Here is a 17,042-nt window from a genome sequence, read left to right as displayed (position 1 = left end):
GTAAAAAGGTGATATGATCATGGTGTACAAGTACCTACTTGAGGAAGAGATTTGATAGTTGACAGCTCTTCCATATAGCAGCAAAAAGCAAAATGAGATGCACTAGTTTGAAGCTGAATCTAGACAAATTCAGACTAGAAAATAAGGTGCAGGTTTTTAACAGTGAGAGTAACTAGAAAAACTTTGAAAAATCTCCACCACTTAAGTCTATAAATCAATTCTGAGATGTCTTTTTAAAAGATATGTTATAGTTAGGGCCCTGCCACATTCATGGTCCAGTTTGGTCAATTTCATAGCTATAGTATTTTAAAAATAATAAATTTTCATGATTTCAGATATTTCACCATGTTGTAACTATAAGGGTCCTGACCCAAAAGGCGGCAGGACGGGGGAGAGTGGAGGGATGGTGCAAGGTTATTGTAGGGGGGTCATGGTATTCTCACCCTTATTTCTGCACTACTACTGGCAGCCAGAGAGCAGTGGCTGCTGGCGGGAGCCCAGCTCTGAAGGCAGTGCTGCCACTAACAGCAGTAAGGGTAGAATAGTATGGTATTGCCACCCTTAATTCTGTGCTGCTTCTGGCGGGGCACTGCCTTGAGAGCTGGGTGTCTGGATAGCAACCACCACTCTCCAGCCACCGAAGGGTCGCAATACTGCAACCACCGCTACAGTAACCTTGCTACCCTTCCATGACCCCCTTTTCAGTCAGAACCGCAGTTTGAAAAAGCTGGTGAAGTCTCTATAGTCTAGGGTAAAAGTACACAAAAGACCAAATTTCATGGTCCATGGCATGTTTTTCACAGCTGTGAATTTGGTAGGCCCTAGCTATCGTTCAAACAGTAATTGTGGTCTTAATGCAGAAGTTAATAGGTGAGATTATTTGGCCTATGTTATGCTGGAAATTGGACTAGGTTATCACAATGATCCCTTCTGGCCCGAAAGTCTTTGAACCCATTTCACTGTAATGCTGCAAGATAACTTGCCACTGAAAAAAGATCACATCTGTCTCTTGGCTGTAAACAAAATAAGCCCTGTAAAATCACAAATTCCTGCATAGAGTTCTTTGAAGACTTTTTTTTCCATTTCCCCCCATTTAGTTAGAACTAAGAACACTTTTAACCTCCAACATACTAACTGTAAGTAAATCACCTTGAGTAACTGCCATTTTAATTGATAACAAAGCACCCCAGTTAAAACCAATGTGTGATACAAAGTTAAGAAATCTCTTTTACTTTAAAGGTAGAGAACGTATATTCAGTTTTATGGCATTTTAGTTAATCTGAGGCTGAGCACTTTTCTTATCTTGTATCCAACAATGAATTTTACTTTATTGGTGCAACTGAGAATGGATGTGCATTTTTGTTATCAACCATGACGAGTGGTCATTTACACTCCAGTCCAATACCTTTCACTTCCCTAGCTCTGAGGGCATTTCTTCTACAGCACTCACCTGGAATGCATCGTCATCATCATTATTATTTTTGTGTTTACGTAAAGCTTCTAAATTCAGCATTTCTCCACAGTGCTCATTGCTTTGCGGGATCAGGCACTTAAAGTAGGAGTCAAGCCTCAAGTCTGCCACATCACAAACTTAAAAGGCCTATCACTTGGCCTCAGAATGTTCCAGAAGTTAGTTAGAAAGCGTTTCTAAAATATTGTTCAACTTGTATCTTTTTTTTTAAGGCAGAATGTTAGAACAGAAATTACCTCCATCAAAGCAGAGATAGAGCCAGTAATGAAGATTCATAGATAATTTTTAAAGATGCTGGCAAGATGAAAATGTTTGCTAAAATAATTTCAGATTCCATTTTAACCTTACTCCTAGAGAAATGTCTTTTTATAGACTCATAGACTCTAGGACTGGAAGGGACCTCGAGAGGTCATCGAGTCCAGTCCCCTGCCCTCATGGCAGGACCAAATACTGTCTAGACCATCCCTGATAGACATTTATCTAACCTACTCTTAAATATCTCCAGCGATGGAGATTCCACAACTTCCCTAGGCAATCTATTTTTGTGTAATCTCTGAAATTTTTTCTCTGATTATCCCTTAACATTTCAAAAAAGATGTTTCAGTATACTGGGGAGAAACATATTTCTTCTTTTCATGTAAAAGAGCTCTCTCCTTAGATGAAAATAAGACTTTGTTAGCTGGAGTGGGAGTAAGACGAGGGAGACACAGATTTCTCCCTCCTATTCCCATGTATTAGTAATGATATGTCATAGCATTTTAAAAAAACAATGCTTCGCCTCTGTTGTAAGGGTAAATTGTACCCTTCTACAGAAGTACCTGACACGAGAGAAAGCCAAAGGAGCAGTTTCCCTATCAATGATCTGCAGGGATGGAAATTCCTAGTCCCATGGAGGGTTCTCTCTCCCTTCCCTCCTCCCCAGCTGATCTTATACTTTCTTCTTTCCAGTATTGGTGCTGTCAATAGACAGGTATATTTCCCACCTATGCAAAAGCCCATTCTCTGCTGCAAAACAGCATTAATTTATGCTTGGATATCTGTTTCCATATGTGGAAATGAGGAATGGAACTAAGTATGGTTATTCCATCCCTGCCATTCCCTTCAGAGGCGTGTCTGAAGAATCCCAAGCAGTGGGGACAGTGAAACCAAACTATCCCTCTCCTTTTCATCCTCTTCAATGCTCTTCAGGGAAAACATGCATGATACAGGGTTGTTGGTCATTAAAGCAGAGGGGAGATTGGGCCTTAGCTTTTGAAGACCATTTGCATTCCTTCTTTTCGTTGCCTAAACACACGACTGGTAGTCATCTGACACGGACTGATTAGAAAATCGAATTGGTTGGGTGAAAGATGCCAGCTCCATTTAGTGTATAATTTGTTGGATGATTGTTCTCTTGGAGGTCTATGCCAGCATTAAGCTGTGCAGGCTGGAACTGCAGACACCTACGCCTTTTCAGTGTCTCAGAAGTGAGACAGCATACACTATAATCTGCCACAGAATTGTTTTGCTGTTACTAGAGAAACTGGTGTTAAAGCACCATCAGACTCCCAGAGCCCTGATTGAGAGATTATGCATAAGTCTGCATGTACTGTGTATGCATATGTAAGCATATATCATATATAGTAGAAGCACGCTCATATTTTGTATGCATATCACTTTAATGGTAATCTCTGTATTATGACAGATTGAAGAACTTCCTCAGAATGTTAATTTTCATACCAGTAAATTTGGGGGATCAAAAGGCAGGCTTGAAAATGGATGTACCTTAGAAGGATCTGGTTCTGAAAACAGAACTAATTAATTTTTCTTTGGAAAGTGTTAAGGACTAGGTAATATTGATTTAATGTCCTTGAATATCATAAATGATAGGATTGAAGTAGGGAGGGAACCAAAATCATAAACATTTTACACCTATATATGAATATGGTTTGAATACCAAAGTAATTTCCTGAGTAATTTCTAAGTAATTTCTAAGATTTAAAGTTAAAATAAACATACAAAAATTGCACCAATTTATTACTGATAGTCCTGGCACCTTGAGACTGAATTTACTGATAGATTGCTATTGCACATCCTACAGTTATTTTCTGTAGTGATCCTGATAGATGATCCAGACCTGCCAGATATTAAGAATGAAAATTTTGTAGGAAAATATTTTACTGAAAATACTGTGAAATGTGCTGCATGCATGTGTGTCTAAAATCCTAGAAAAATTAACTTGTCAGCTTCATGTAAACAATGTAGTGTAATTTTGATATGAGTACAATAGGCTATTGTAATAAATTCTGTATCAATGCAACTTTTTTATAGAAGAAAGTGAACTTAATCAGTTTAGAATATTAGTTATAATATTAGATTAATTCCTTGGCAGGATGCTGTTTTAAACATACATTCTTTGAGGTTTTTTATTTATGAAAAACAATATATTCATTTTACTGACTTGATTCTGCATTGTTATAAGTTGGCCTTTTGGGTAGTGTGTGCATGTGTCCAAGCAGTGGAAATTGCTGAACCAAATGTGACTGTGTTGTGAGAATTGAGATTTTATGTTGGCAAGTTGTCACATTTCTAACAGCTCTCTCTTAAAGTGGTAATACAACATATGATTTTTATGCCAGAAACTCTTTTGAATGCTAATATATTTGAGTACAGCATCTCACAAAAAGATAGCGATTTGAGAAATAGTAAACTAATAATCCCTGTTTGGGGGTATGGTCTCCATTTGAGAGCCCTTTAGTCAGCTTCAGACATGCAACTCAAGTGGAGTTGATGTAAGATAATGCCAGTTTATTTTCAAAAGTTAGGTGGTGGAGACAGTTATGAAATATTTTGCCATTTAGGAGGAAAAAAATAAAATATTATAGCAGAGATGGCCAAACTTACTAACCCTCCAAGCTGCCTATGACAACCTTCAGAAGTTCGAGAACCGAGATGCGCTAGATAGGGCTCAGGGCTTCCACCCTGTGGCGGGGGGTGGGGCTAGGCACGAGACCTCCCTCCCTACTGGAGGATTGGGGCAGGGGAGGTTGGCAGGGGTGCAAGCTCCAGGCGACCCTTACCTCAAGCAGCTCCTGGAAGCAGCAGCATGTCCTGCTGCGCGGCCAGGTGGCCCCACAGCTTTTCATGGTGCACAGTTCTCAGCCAATGGGAACTGTAGAGCCTATGCCTAGTAGTTGGAGGAGGGACATTCCACTGCTTCTGGGAGCTGTGCGGAGCCATGGCAGACAGGAAGCCTGCCTTAGCCCCGCTACGCTGCCAACCAGACTTTGAACGGCCCGATCAGCGGTGCTGAGTTGAGCCACTAGGGTCCCTTTTCAACACATGGCAATTCTATTTCAAGCGGGCCAGGAGTTTATCCATAATCTGTTGCATGTACATTTAATACCTTTTGGCAACCACTTTTAGGCAACAAAAGATCTTATGGTGCATCTAACATCTCATTCAAAAGGTTTGAATTTGACAGTAAAAGCAAGCATATTTGCATCATATTCTTGAATTAATTCAGATTGAAGAAAAAGAGATTAAACTTTTTTTTTTTTTACTCTGCTCACTTTAAATTCTTGTTTGGTATTTGAATAATTTGTATGTTTGTTTGTTTGTTCACATGATTAACCTTTAAAACTCCTCTTGCCAAACTTTAATTTTTGTGATGAGGAAAACAGATCCTGCAGTGAGTGTTTGCATTTATGATTTGCCATAGAAATCTTGGGAAAGTGGGGAGCATTCTTTTAGTAGTTTCCTGTTCAGAACTTTACTGTGCAAAAACCCACCTGCAGTGCCAGTTGGTTGAATGAAGGAATCTGAATTTCTTTTGCCTTCAGTCGAATAGCATAAGGAAAAGCACAGTGAAATGTTTTCTTTGCATTACAGTGACATTTATAGTTAGCAACTGTACTGTAAACACAACTATTGTACTTGAAGTAGGGCAGAGGAAAAGTAGATCCCCTCTTCTGATGTGTGCCAGAGCTGCTCAATGCAAGAATGTGCTCGTAAGTGTTTTCAAACGCTAGTCAGAGTTTGTTGCACTTATGTATTGAACGATTCTTCATTATCATAGGTAAGCAACCTTATTTCATGGAATGATATTTACTGGTCTAGTGGTGATTTAGTCACTTTCACAGTTGAAAAACTTTATTGGAAAAAAAAATTTCCACAAACTTTTCAGTGAAGTGAACACCTTTTGTAAATGCTAGCAATTAAAATTTGTTTGGCACAGTAGTGGGCAAGAGAACTCTGAAAATTGTGACAGGAAGCACAGTATGTCTGGCCAGTTAGATTATTTTAAAATCCTACCACATGCTACTTGCCTATTTTTTCCCCTCTCCTTTTATTTGAGTATTGATCCAGAGAGTGGTGTTGTAATTAAGTAATGTTATTTCAGATTTACGTCAGAACAACACACACAGTGGCTGTTTGAATTTTTGCCATAGGATCTTCTTTTATGTCGGTGTTGATATACATGTGCTGTGCAGTGTCTGTGTAAAGATGTTAGATAACTATACGGCAGTATTCTTACAATATACTACACATTCACAATTTGTGCATGCCTGTTTAGACACACATTCATGCATATATGAATACATTTTTTTAAAAGTCCCAATATATACTCTTAAAGTTTGTCTACACAGGAAAAATTGTGCACAGGCCAGCCTACCTGAGCTAGCCTGAATCCGACTAGCACAGGTAGCAATAACAGTAAAGTACAGTACAGCTTCAGTGTAGATAGTACAAGCCCAGCATAGGCCTTGGACACACAATCTGCCGTCTAGCTGATTCTGAAGCCTGCGCTGCACTGTCTTCAATACTATTGTTACCCACACTAACTAGATTCAAGCTAGCTTGGATAGGCAAGCCCATGCACAACTTTTGCTGGGTAGACATGCCCTTAAACTCAAGCCATACCATGGTTCTGACAAGATGATACAGTAACACTTTGTCTTGAGAATGTGCGTCAAAAATTTGTCTGCCAGGGTGTGCCCTGAAGTTTCATTTGTTCATATTGTATTTCCTTTGAGGTTAAAATTCAAATGCAAATTATTTTCCCCTTCACACCAAAGGTATGAGCCAAATGTTTACATCTGCATAATCTTGTTTCAAAAAGTAAATGATTGAAAAGTGTGGTTATCTTTTTTGCCTTTTTTTTTTTTTGGGTAACGTCTTTTCATACACTGACAGTTATTGTGAATGTGTGAAATAAAACTGCTAATCAGTCAAACAAATGCCGCTTAGTTTACTTGTTAAATATCTGTATATTTGTAAATTGTATGTTTTTATATAAATCTTGTCGTAGCCAAACAGTTTAATCTCCCAATACTGGAATCACTGCCTATATTTGCTGAATGCTGTTGTGATGATGCGCCAAACATTGTAACCATCTACCCCGGAATTAGGTGTTACTTCAAAAATCATTAGTTCTCCTTTTCTCGTGAACAGAAGTATGGTGGAGGTTTTTATTTTAAATGAACTATGGGAAGGGAATTCAAACAGTTTTTTGGAGTTAGCTTATCTGATTCTGTTTTTTTGAGAGTGGGAAGAAATGTAACTTACCTGGACTTTAGAAGAAACAACAGTTTATATATACATTTTAAAAACCCTACAACTTTTGGCTCCGTGTATAGGAGCATTCATTCAAACCTGGGCAAACCAACAATTTTCTAAAATATAGCTTTAGACTAAAAGATTTAAGAAAAGGAGGAATAGATTTATGTTTAAGATGCAGTCTTTTTAAATAAAAAGAGATGTGAATGCTCTTTATATGCCACTTCAATGCAATGTGACATCTCAATTGGTTTTTTTTAAATTCTCTTTGTAGAGGCATACAATATTTTACTGGAAGCACAAAAGAAGGATATTACGTTTCCTCCCTCTGCTTATTCCACTCTTATAAAAGCATTGCTGGCTGAGGGTTGCCTTGAGGAAGCCATGAAAGTGAAAAACATGTAAGTTTGTATTTGCTTTTTACACCTGTGGCTCTGTTCTAAAACTGCACTCATAACCTTGCATGAAATTATCATGAGCATTCCTTTAAGGTAAAGTCCCATCTTCCTAACAAAAAGTAGGCCCTAATTGGAAACATCATGATATAGTGAGTAATGCATTGGTCTTTCATAAATCAAATCAAAAGAAGTGTGCACGGTGTCAATATATTATTCACCTTTCAAGGCTAGCTGGTCCAGGAATATGACATTAATGAATCAAGTTGTAATATGTCTTTTTCTATAGTGTGTATTAGTAAAATATTTGGGATTGGGTTTGGTTGGATTGGGTTTAACTTTAGTGAATCATGTGGTTGTACCATGTGTTTTGGCTGCTGCATGTAAAACGTGTCCCAGGATCATGTGCCAGTGATTCATATACTGAAATAGGGTAAAATCTTAAAGCCCCTAAATCCCATTTTCAAAAGTGGCTTAGGCACTCTAGTGACTAAAAGTATAGACCAGCTCGCAGTGTCACCGATGTAAATCAGTTGGGTTGTTAAACATTTTGGCAATCTGATTGTGATGATTACTATCCGTTTTACGTTGGTAAAAAAAAAGTTGCATAAATGGTTGAAATATTTGGGCGAAAAGCTGTCATGTAGTAAGGAGAACTGATTTTAAAATTCTTTTTACTGGGAAGTAGGAAGGGAGTATCTTCATTTTAATGGGTTATGTACTGTAATAAAACCCAACTAGTCATCAAAGGAAGATTGAGGAGAGTGGAAGTTTAAAAACAAAGAACAATCGAGAGAAGTGCAGCATGTCTATTCAAAAGAAAATTATGAACTGGATACATATAATACCTGTATGTGATTTTAAACAATGTGTAGGTCACCACAAAACTTAGTTTCTAGTGTTTTGTGAAAATATACTATATTGCTCCCAAATAAAATAATTTTCATGATTATGCCTTCTTAAAAACTTCTTGGCTTTAGGGAAGATGGAAGAAGGATCTAGCCAGAAGCTCCATTCTTATTGGTCAGTCATCTAAACCTAAAATAATAAAAACTACATTGTTTGGCAGGGCAGTTCAGAAAACCATCCAGTTCAGAAATATCACATGATGGCACTCTAATGAACCCATGCTAGTTAACTCTTGCTGGTTTTTCTTTACAAGGTAATAGAGACTACACTTGATATCATCAGTACTCATGACTTTGACAGTATATGAGTCTTTCAATAACGAATAAAATTATAAGTACTCAGACTTCAAAAACATTTTTATGGAAGCAAACTTTCTTCTAAAAATGCCTAGATAGTGTATTGAAATAATGAATGGAATCGAAAGAGTATCTGTGGTGTGAACAATTTAGAACAAGTAAATTTGTTCATGCTTGACAAATTTCTGTATTCTGGAAACTTTGTGCTATATAGGAGTCAATCTTACCAACCTCATTTACTGAGAGACTACTTCTTGAAACCTAAGTATGTGCAGTGGCCTGAAACTTACATCTCTCCTAATATTTACAGTAAAAGATATGAAAGGTAGTTTCACTTGTGTAGGCTTACATATTTTTCTTTTGTTCTCTGTTTAAAGCCAGATTTGAAATTTAAATCATATTTAGAGAATCTTACAGTGTTTGTGTTGCAATAGTTTTTTTAACCTAAAAAGACTAGTTTATTTTTAAAATTAATATCTTGGTATCGGGTCTGGAAAGAACTAATGTTGAATTGAGATGATGATGGAGGGAAGCAGCATGCCAGCTGAGACTCTGGAAAAGTCCAGGAGTTTTCTGATATCTTGGTCAGACCAAAGTGCTGCTGCCTTCTGATTCTAATGAATTTTAGGTATGTTTATTGCACTTAGTTCAAGAGTTTTAAAATAGAAATTTAGTAGTATTGGAATGAGGGATTAGTTCTGTAATAATGGCTAACATCTATTTAATCACACTAAAGATTGGAAGATTGGAGAAAGTAAATCCTTTGTTATATGTAATTTACAGTCTCATGCATGAATTGTTGACTTAAGGGCTTTGACAGATGGGACAAAGGGAAAAAAACGGAACTGAGCAATGGGTGCTTAGGCAGGGATTAAGAGGATTGGTTGGAAGAGTAAGAAAATCCTGAGTCCAGTGACTGCATTTGTGAGCCCTGGAGGCTGAAAGTGACTGAGAGGATAGTCATATTGTGTACTCTATGAAGGATTTTCTTGGGATTGATGAGAATAATTTGGCAATGACCCTGCTTACCTCCCAATCCGCTCAGCTCATAAATTCAAGTAGGTAGGCTGCTCAGTTGTTTGCCACAAGATGATCAGTGAGGTTTATCTTGATTGCTGATATGGCAAATGGCAAGGCCCCTTTTTTGTGTGGGGAGATTTTGTAATCTAGAAATGAACCTTTGTAAAGTTATCCTTACGTATTAAAAATGTGCCTAAATTTCATTAGAAATAGGGGCATTTTGCAAGTATAAAATAGATGTGATTGCTGGTTAGTCTGCATTAAAAGCATACATGTTCATTTCTTAAAAGCAGTATTATTAAAGCAAAGTTCTCTTTGCTGTAGATGTGTGACTTTTTTGCATTGCAAGGGATGCAGAATTGGTAAAGGAAATTTAATTTTAACATGGCAAAGGCAGCAAATGAAGTATGTTCAGTTTTAAAAACTGTATACATCTAGATGACAGAAATTTGAAAATTAATCAACCAAATAATATGGTTTTAGTTCATAATATGCTTTAGTTTATATTTAAAATATACAGTGCTGAAAATAAATGTTTCATTTTTATTGCTGAAAGAATAGTTTTACATTTTATAATTATGGTGACTTAGAAGAAGAAGAAAAAGTATCCAGCTTAGGATACAACAGAACAATGCAGGGCATGCAGTTATTTTAGTCATCTAATATGTCAGCATTCAAGAATCTGAACCGATTGTTTAAAAAAAATCTTGTACTTTGTTTCTTTTGTTGCTCATTTCCAACTTTGTCATCTGTCAGAATGCAAAAAAAATTATCCTTCTATAACCATTGACAGGATAACACAAAAGCTGTCTCCAGGTCGATATTTTGCAGCAATATTTTTAACATACGAACAGTAGTTTTTATAATTTCACCTTGGTGCTCAACCATTTATTATCGTATCAGAAGCATGTCAGTAATTCCTTTCTAAATGTCTGCTTCTTTTAGCGCTGAGACCCACATCAAGGGCTTCACACTGAACGATGCTGCCAGCAGCCTCCTCATCATAACGCAAGTTAGGCGGGATTATTTGAAAGGTATGTCACAATGCTTGACCTTTACGTCACATTAATGCCTCTGCAGATTTTTCTTGTAACGCCCTTCGAATACTTGGATAAAGGAGTCCATTTAGCAAATTACCTGCTTATCAAGAGCCTTTTGTGGTAGCTGAGAGACGTAAATTACTGTACATGCATTTATAATACAGCTTGAATATGAATGTACTTGTCATTTGACCACTTAGTCCAGTTTCCATTCCATTTAACACAAGATGGGTTTTCTTAAGATGAATCACAGCTCTTCAGACATGCAAAATTTGTGCTCCAGAACGAGAGAAAGTACAGGCTTTCAAGTGCGTTAAAATTCACAGCACAAGTCATTTTGCTTTAGAAATTAACATACTTTAGAGCATCTGAAACAATTCCCAGCAGTTGCTTCTTTCATATTGTGTTGGTTGTGTGAGATATCAGATGAGTTAAATTGAGTGTTAAATGTACATGATTGTGAACTAAATAATTATAATATTGATTTAAAAAACTAATTTAATACTTTTTAATAGTTCACAATACCAATAGTATTGAAATATACATCGTATTTTTCTTTCCTGTTTAATTTAATATTATAACATAACAGAAATGGTGGCTGAGGGAAGCACATGCATGGGACAAGATGGTGGAAAACTGTTATGCAACTTTCAGCTCTTCAGGATCATTTGTTTTGCAGTTTGATGTCTTTGTTTTGTTGGTATTGGGAATAATGGAAAGTGGGTGATGCATCAGGACTGAACAATGCTAGTAAAGTTAGAGCTTCCAGTCTTTCTCTGAGCACTTTGGAAAATCTGGCCCTATGAGTGTGTGTGTACATCCTCACATGAAAATTTTTATCAGAGTTTTATTTACTTGGTTGCCAAACTCTTCTACTAAGAGTTCATTATTTGGGACTGGAAAACCCTGCACAAACAGGGTATTGAGTCAGTGCAATTGCCTATACAGCAGAAATATTTTACTCTAAAACACAAGAGAAACTAAATGTAAACAAAAATAGCAAAATGGGGAACAGTTTGATTTTTAATCTGAGAAAGCAAGGAAATTCAGATTTGTAACTGCCATATCATCCTTAAATTAATTCACTTCACTGTGCTCTGATATTGTACCATATATGTGTGTAGCATTGCCTATGTTAAAATGTTTCTGCAATAAGTGAGATACATCATTTCACTGTGTTTTCTGTTGCCAGTTTCAAATTCCTTGATTATTTTCCCCATGCAAGGACCCTAACACCGACTCAGACTCAGCATGGTGAAGTGGAGCTCCTTTTCTCTTCCCCATCTCCAATTAATCTCTCACTGTTGACAGTACGCTATTTTTCCAGTTAGACAGGCCTGCAACTTGTCATATTTGATTTCTCTCTCCCTTCTGCTTTGTCCTCAGTCCAGCATGGTCCAGGTTTTGCAAGTTCTTTCTTTAAACTATCACCCGATACTTTCTTTCCTCATAACCCACTACTGAATCCTTGGCCAATACTCTAGTCATTTCTTGGTTTGACTATTGTAACTTCTTTCCCTCGGCATTCCAGATTCTCTCATTGCACCACCTCAATTCTGTCCAACATATGCTGAAAAAATCCCTCCTCCTTGCATGCCTCTCTCTCTTTGCTTGAGATCTGCATTGCTTTCCAAGAATGACCCCCATTATGCTTGGAATATCCTCCCTGATCTTGTCCGTTATACAATTTCTGTCCTTCAAAACTCACTGCTTTCAGTCACTGAAACCATAGCCATAGATCTTCCTTTGCCCTGATTTTGGTAACCTGTAAAGTATCAGAGGGGTAGCCGTGTTAGTCTGGATCTGTAAAAAGCGGCGAAGAGTCCTGTGGCACCTGATAGACTAACAGAAGTATTGGAGCATAAGTTTTCGTGGGTGAATACCCACTTCGTCAGACGCATATTCTTAAATATAAAGAAGTGCAGCTTCCATCAACAGCAACAAAAATGGTTTCTACCCCTTTCCCTGCAGAGAGGACCTTGAAATAGTAAACTGATAAGCTTTCCATCATAGTTATCATTTAGTATAGGTGTGCCTGAAAAATGTTTCACAGACCATCCCCAAAATGCAGAGGCTTCTTTCTGTTTTTGCCCCCTCCCCTAAAGTCCTGTTTCTAATTTCCACTCTGGCCTGCTTCCTGGATGCTTCCCTCGAATTTAAATATTCTAAGTAATTCAAAAAAAAAAAAAGGACTAAAAAGAGCTAATAAGATGTGTGAGTAACAAAGTGTATTGTGATTTTTCACTGTTGTAAACTTTGTTCCAAGTATCTTTCCATCCTTTAACTGTCATACCTTTCTGTGTGACATGCCATGTACACTTGCAGTGCTGTATAAAAAGATTTGCATCCTTTGGAGAGCTTAACCCTTCCTAAAAGATGTATCACATATTTTTGGTAAGAACTAGTTTGTATTAGATAAAAAGTTTTAGAGCTTTATTTTGGGATTGCTGTAGAGAAAAACATGATCAAACATGAAGGTAAACATTGGTTTATGACAAACATTCTAAAAATTTAAAATTCTTACTAGTCCTAATGTGAATTTACAAGTTTTTATAGGTGGTATACTAAGAAGGACATACCGAATGCGTTTGTTGTTGCCTTTAGTAGTTTTTTACAATGTTACTGGGTTTGTGTAATGTTGTATAAGACTCTTCCTATAGTGTCCTGTTCCTGAGAAGGCCAATCAAGCAACATCTGAACTGCTTACGGGCAACACTTGGGATAGGGAGGAAAATTTGAAAGTGGCAGGTAATTCAGTTTAGTTTTCAGGTTATAGGAATCTTGTCCTGCATGTCTTTGCTTAAGACTGTCAAAACAAGATGGAAAACTAAACCAGGGTTGGGAGTTTGCTGTGGGGATTAGGCATACTGTACAGTATTTTCTTGTCATTCTATACAAAATAATGTTTGGATTGTGGGGTGGCGGCCTGTACCTGTATAGCAGGGATTAGCAACCTTTGGCACTTACCCTGGCGAGTCGGGCCGGTTTGTTTACCTGCCGCATCCGCACGTTTGTCCAATCGCAGCTCCCGCTGGCCATAGTTTGCCGCTCCAGGCCACTGGAGGTGGTGGGAAGCGGTGGCCAGCACATCCTCTGGCCTGCGTGGCTTCCCACAGCTCCCGTTGGCCTGGGATGGCGAACTGCAGCCAGTGGGAGCCCTGATCGGCCAAACCTGCGGATGCGGCAGGTAAACAAACTGGCCCGGCTGGCCAGGATGCTTGCCCTGGAGGGCCGCATGCCAAAGGTTGCCGATCCCTGCTGTATAGAGAACCTAAATGTTAACACTACAGAGTTCATGAATGTGTGTGGGTTGTGGTTTGGTATTATAATTATTACCTTTGATTAATCCTACCTGTGCTGGTAAGCAATGAGAGGTTTTTACAGGAGGGGTATGTCTTTCTTTTTATGCTTGCTTGTGTATAATGTAAATTGAGAACAATCATAGTTTAGAGGATGTTTAGTGGAGAGGGGTTTTTTTGTTTTTGTTATTTTAAATTAGTGTGAGAAAGGATTGATATTGAAGCATGTTGTTAATATGGTTTTACTGCTTTATAGGTTGGCAAGATTGCTCTTCAGTTTTCACAAATAACTGATGTGTAGTTTTTATACTTGTGTGTAAATTCATATCGTGTAGTTTTATCCAATATTGTATTTTTTCTAAAGCCTATTGAAAAGAAAATTAGTGTGATTCCTGGATTCCAGCGATTTTACTTATTTGATTCACTTTATTTTAAAAAAAAAATCTTTGCTAGGATATCCAGTATCTCCAATGGCAAAGGCTTCATAACAAGGAAAACTGGGTTACAGTCTGTTTTAGAACAATAAGTTAAAAACTTCCAGGCTTCAGTGAGGAGTAATGAGGCGGGAAATATTCGTAATATGGCTGCTTTCCTTGGGTGTGATGTGTCAAAAATATTGTTTAGGAATACTGTCAAGGTTTTCCAGCGAACAAGATTTGGAGGATTTTATCTTCCTGTGCCTAATTGTTAAAAACATGAAAAAATCCTGCTGAGACCTTCATTTATATACTTGTTTAATATTTTATTTAATTGCAGCTATTTTAGGGCTACTTTTCTGTGTGTGTGTGTGTGTGTGTGTGTGTGTGTGTGTGTGTGTGTGTGTGTGTGTGTGTGTGTGTGTGTGTGTGTGTGTGTGTGTGTGTGTGTGTGTAGAACAAGTAAGGCTAATAATAAGGTCTGCTTCTGAACTAAAATCTTAATTTTCTTTCTCCCTTTTCATCCTGACTAGATGCTATGTCTACTCTAAAAACAGTCCTTGAAAGTGACATGGTGCCTATGCCACTAGCTGTGACTCGGCTTATTCAGGCTCTGGCTATGAAAGGTGATCTGGAGAGCATATGCACAGTTGAGAAGATGGTAGAAAACCTGGCGGCTTCAATTGGTTTATCTCGCATGCTTTTTGTCAATAACACTGTATTGGCTCACATCAAGAAGTAAGTACTTGCAAGATTGGTATGGCTCTTTTTGTACAAGGAGGAAGAAGTGCTCTGTTGCACCTCACTTCTGTTGTTTTCCTTCATTAAGACTGAATGGATACTAGATTTCTGGCTAAGCTGGCTGCTGTTCAAGTTTCTTTTACATGTGCAATGTAACCTGGAGATCATTTAATGAAACATAGGGGCTGACTTGCAGCTACTAGCTGGGAGAACTTTGAATGACATCATGATGTAAAAAATCTATGTACTTACCAAACCCTGCCTACCTAAATTCACCCCATAGCTTCAGCTGATTGTAATACTTCCTGTCCTCAACTGTTGTGCATATTATAGTGCTCATTTAAGGCCTGATGCAAAGTTTATTAAAGTCTGAATGCTGAAAATTAGGGACTTAATCAGTTACGGTTTTGCCAGAGTTAGGTGTAGTGTGTGTGCAATAGGACTTGAAAGCTTACCAGACACCTATAGCTCTAACTGGAGAACTGAAACTACTAGCCATTTCAGAGGTAGTTATGAAATGTAGAGGTTGAGTGTGTACTTTCCAAAGGTATTAGTTAAATAACTTGCCTCTCGGGTGGCTACTAATCTATTTTTCATGAACGTAAAAGCTATAAGAAGAGTATTTTTAAAAAAATCCATTTGCCATACTACTATATGATCACAATTTCCATTGTGTTACTTGTCCCCTAAAGTCATCCATACACTTTGACTCAGATTTATAGCTCCATGGTCTGGCATTTTTATTTTAACTTTCATGTTGGTTCTTTGCTCACTCATCCTGTTTATGTAACTTCAATAGGTTTCTGTGAATTGACTTGGATTTATATTTTTCTTTTAAACTTTGAGCTTCTGAAACTACCTCAGTTGGAAATAGTCCTCAGGAATCCCACATTCTGTTATTTTCTTATTTATTTGTATTTTTTATTTCAAACCACTCTCGTAAGATAGAGCTAACTCTGTCCCTAATTCAGCAGGAGAGCTGTAGAAATATGTAATACATAGCAGATATTTATGATTGCCTCAGGCATTCAGGCCCAGAAAAAATACCCAACTCAGGTATTTGGAACTGCAAGATGATTTAAATTGGGTGGGGAGAGCCAAGCAGGCCTGTTAGTATGATATCTAGTGACTGAAAATAATCTTACTTTAAGGACCCAATCCTGCAAGATGTGAATTGATTATTTGCATAAGAAATGGGAACTTGTGTGAGTACGGTTTTGTGGGATCGGTCTCTTAAATAGGATATTGTACTATATTTCCATGTTCTATCCATGGAAGAGTGTCAAAGCCCTGTCATGTATTTATCCTAAATTGAAGTGATTACAGGAACTAGATAGATCAGATTATACAGAGGTATTTACTGCATAAAACAGTGTAATCAGTTTTCTTTCTCTTATCACAACTAACTTCATGTTAACCTAGCAGGCTACATGCAAAGATTTCAGATTTTCAATAGCAAAAACCTCGTGCCCTTTGCTTTTAAAAAAAAAATTAGTTAGCAAGTTGTGGCATTCAGCAACAACAGACATGCATGGATATTTAAATATCTATTATGGATCAGAAAATATTCTTTTGTGAGATGGATTTCAAAGTAAGTGTTTTCAGTGGCTTATAAATGCTGAAATGTGCTGTATTTCTAATTGACTAAACATTTGTTTTGTTCAAATTGAAGAGTCCTTTCAGTTCTATTATTATAATTATTTTTAGAATGGATTGAGGCAAGGTATGGTCATTTAAACTTTTAGAACACTAAATGTAGACTTGGAATTTTATGAATACTGTACCTTACGCCCATGATTTTATTAGAGCATGCTACAGTGTACTCCTTGCTAAGTTAAAACAGACCATAGACAAAGCTGCTAAAGAAATTAAATTTAATATCATTTTACACATCCAGAAAGACATCTATGAAAAATT

At 37.4% G+C, this 17,042-nt stretch overlaps 1 protein-coding gene across 1 annotated transcript in view; it reads left to right on the top strand.

The window, feature by feature from the left end:
* Positions 1-17,042, top strand: part of LRPPRC (leucine rich pentatricopeptide repeat containing) — a 164,957-nt gene that overhangs the window by 129,329 nt on the left and 18,586 nt on the right. Inside the window, exons 30-32 of the mRNA XM_030557665.1 lie at positions 7,284-7,410; positions 10,575-10,663; positions 14,918-15,122. Of these exons, the coding sequence (XP_030413525.1) occupies positions 7,284-7,410; positions 10,575-10,663; positions 14,918-15,122 (421 nt within the window). The remainder of the gene's footprint in view (positions 1-7,283; positions 7,411-10,574; positions 10,664-14,917; positions 15,123-17,042) is intronic.

Source organism: Gopherus evgoodei, chromosome 3 (assembly GCF_007399415.2).
Source record: "Gopherus evgoodei ecotype Sinaloan lineage chromosome 3, rGopEvg1_v1.p, whole genome shotgun sequence".
NCBI lineage: Eukaryota > Metazoa > Chordata > Testudines > Testudinidae > Gopherus > Gopherus evgoodei.
The sequence above is the reverse complement of the archived record's forward strand: the minus strand, read 5'-3'. Positions and strand labels throughout refer to the sequence as shown.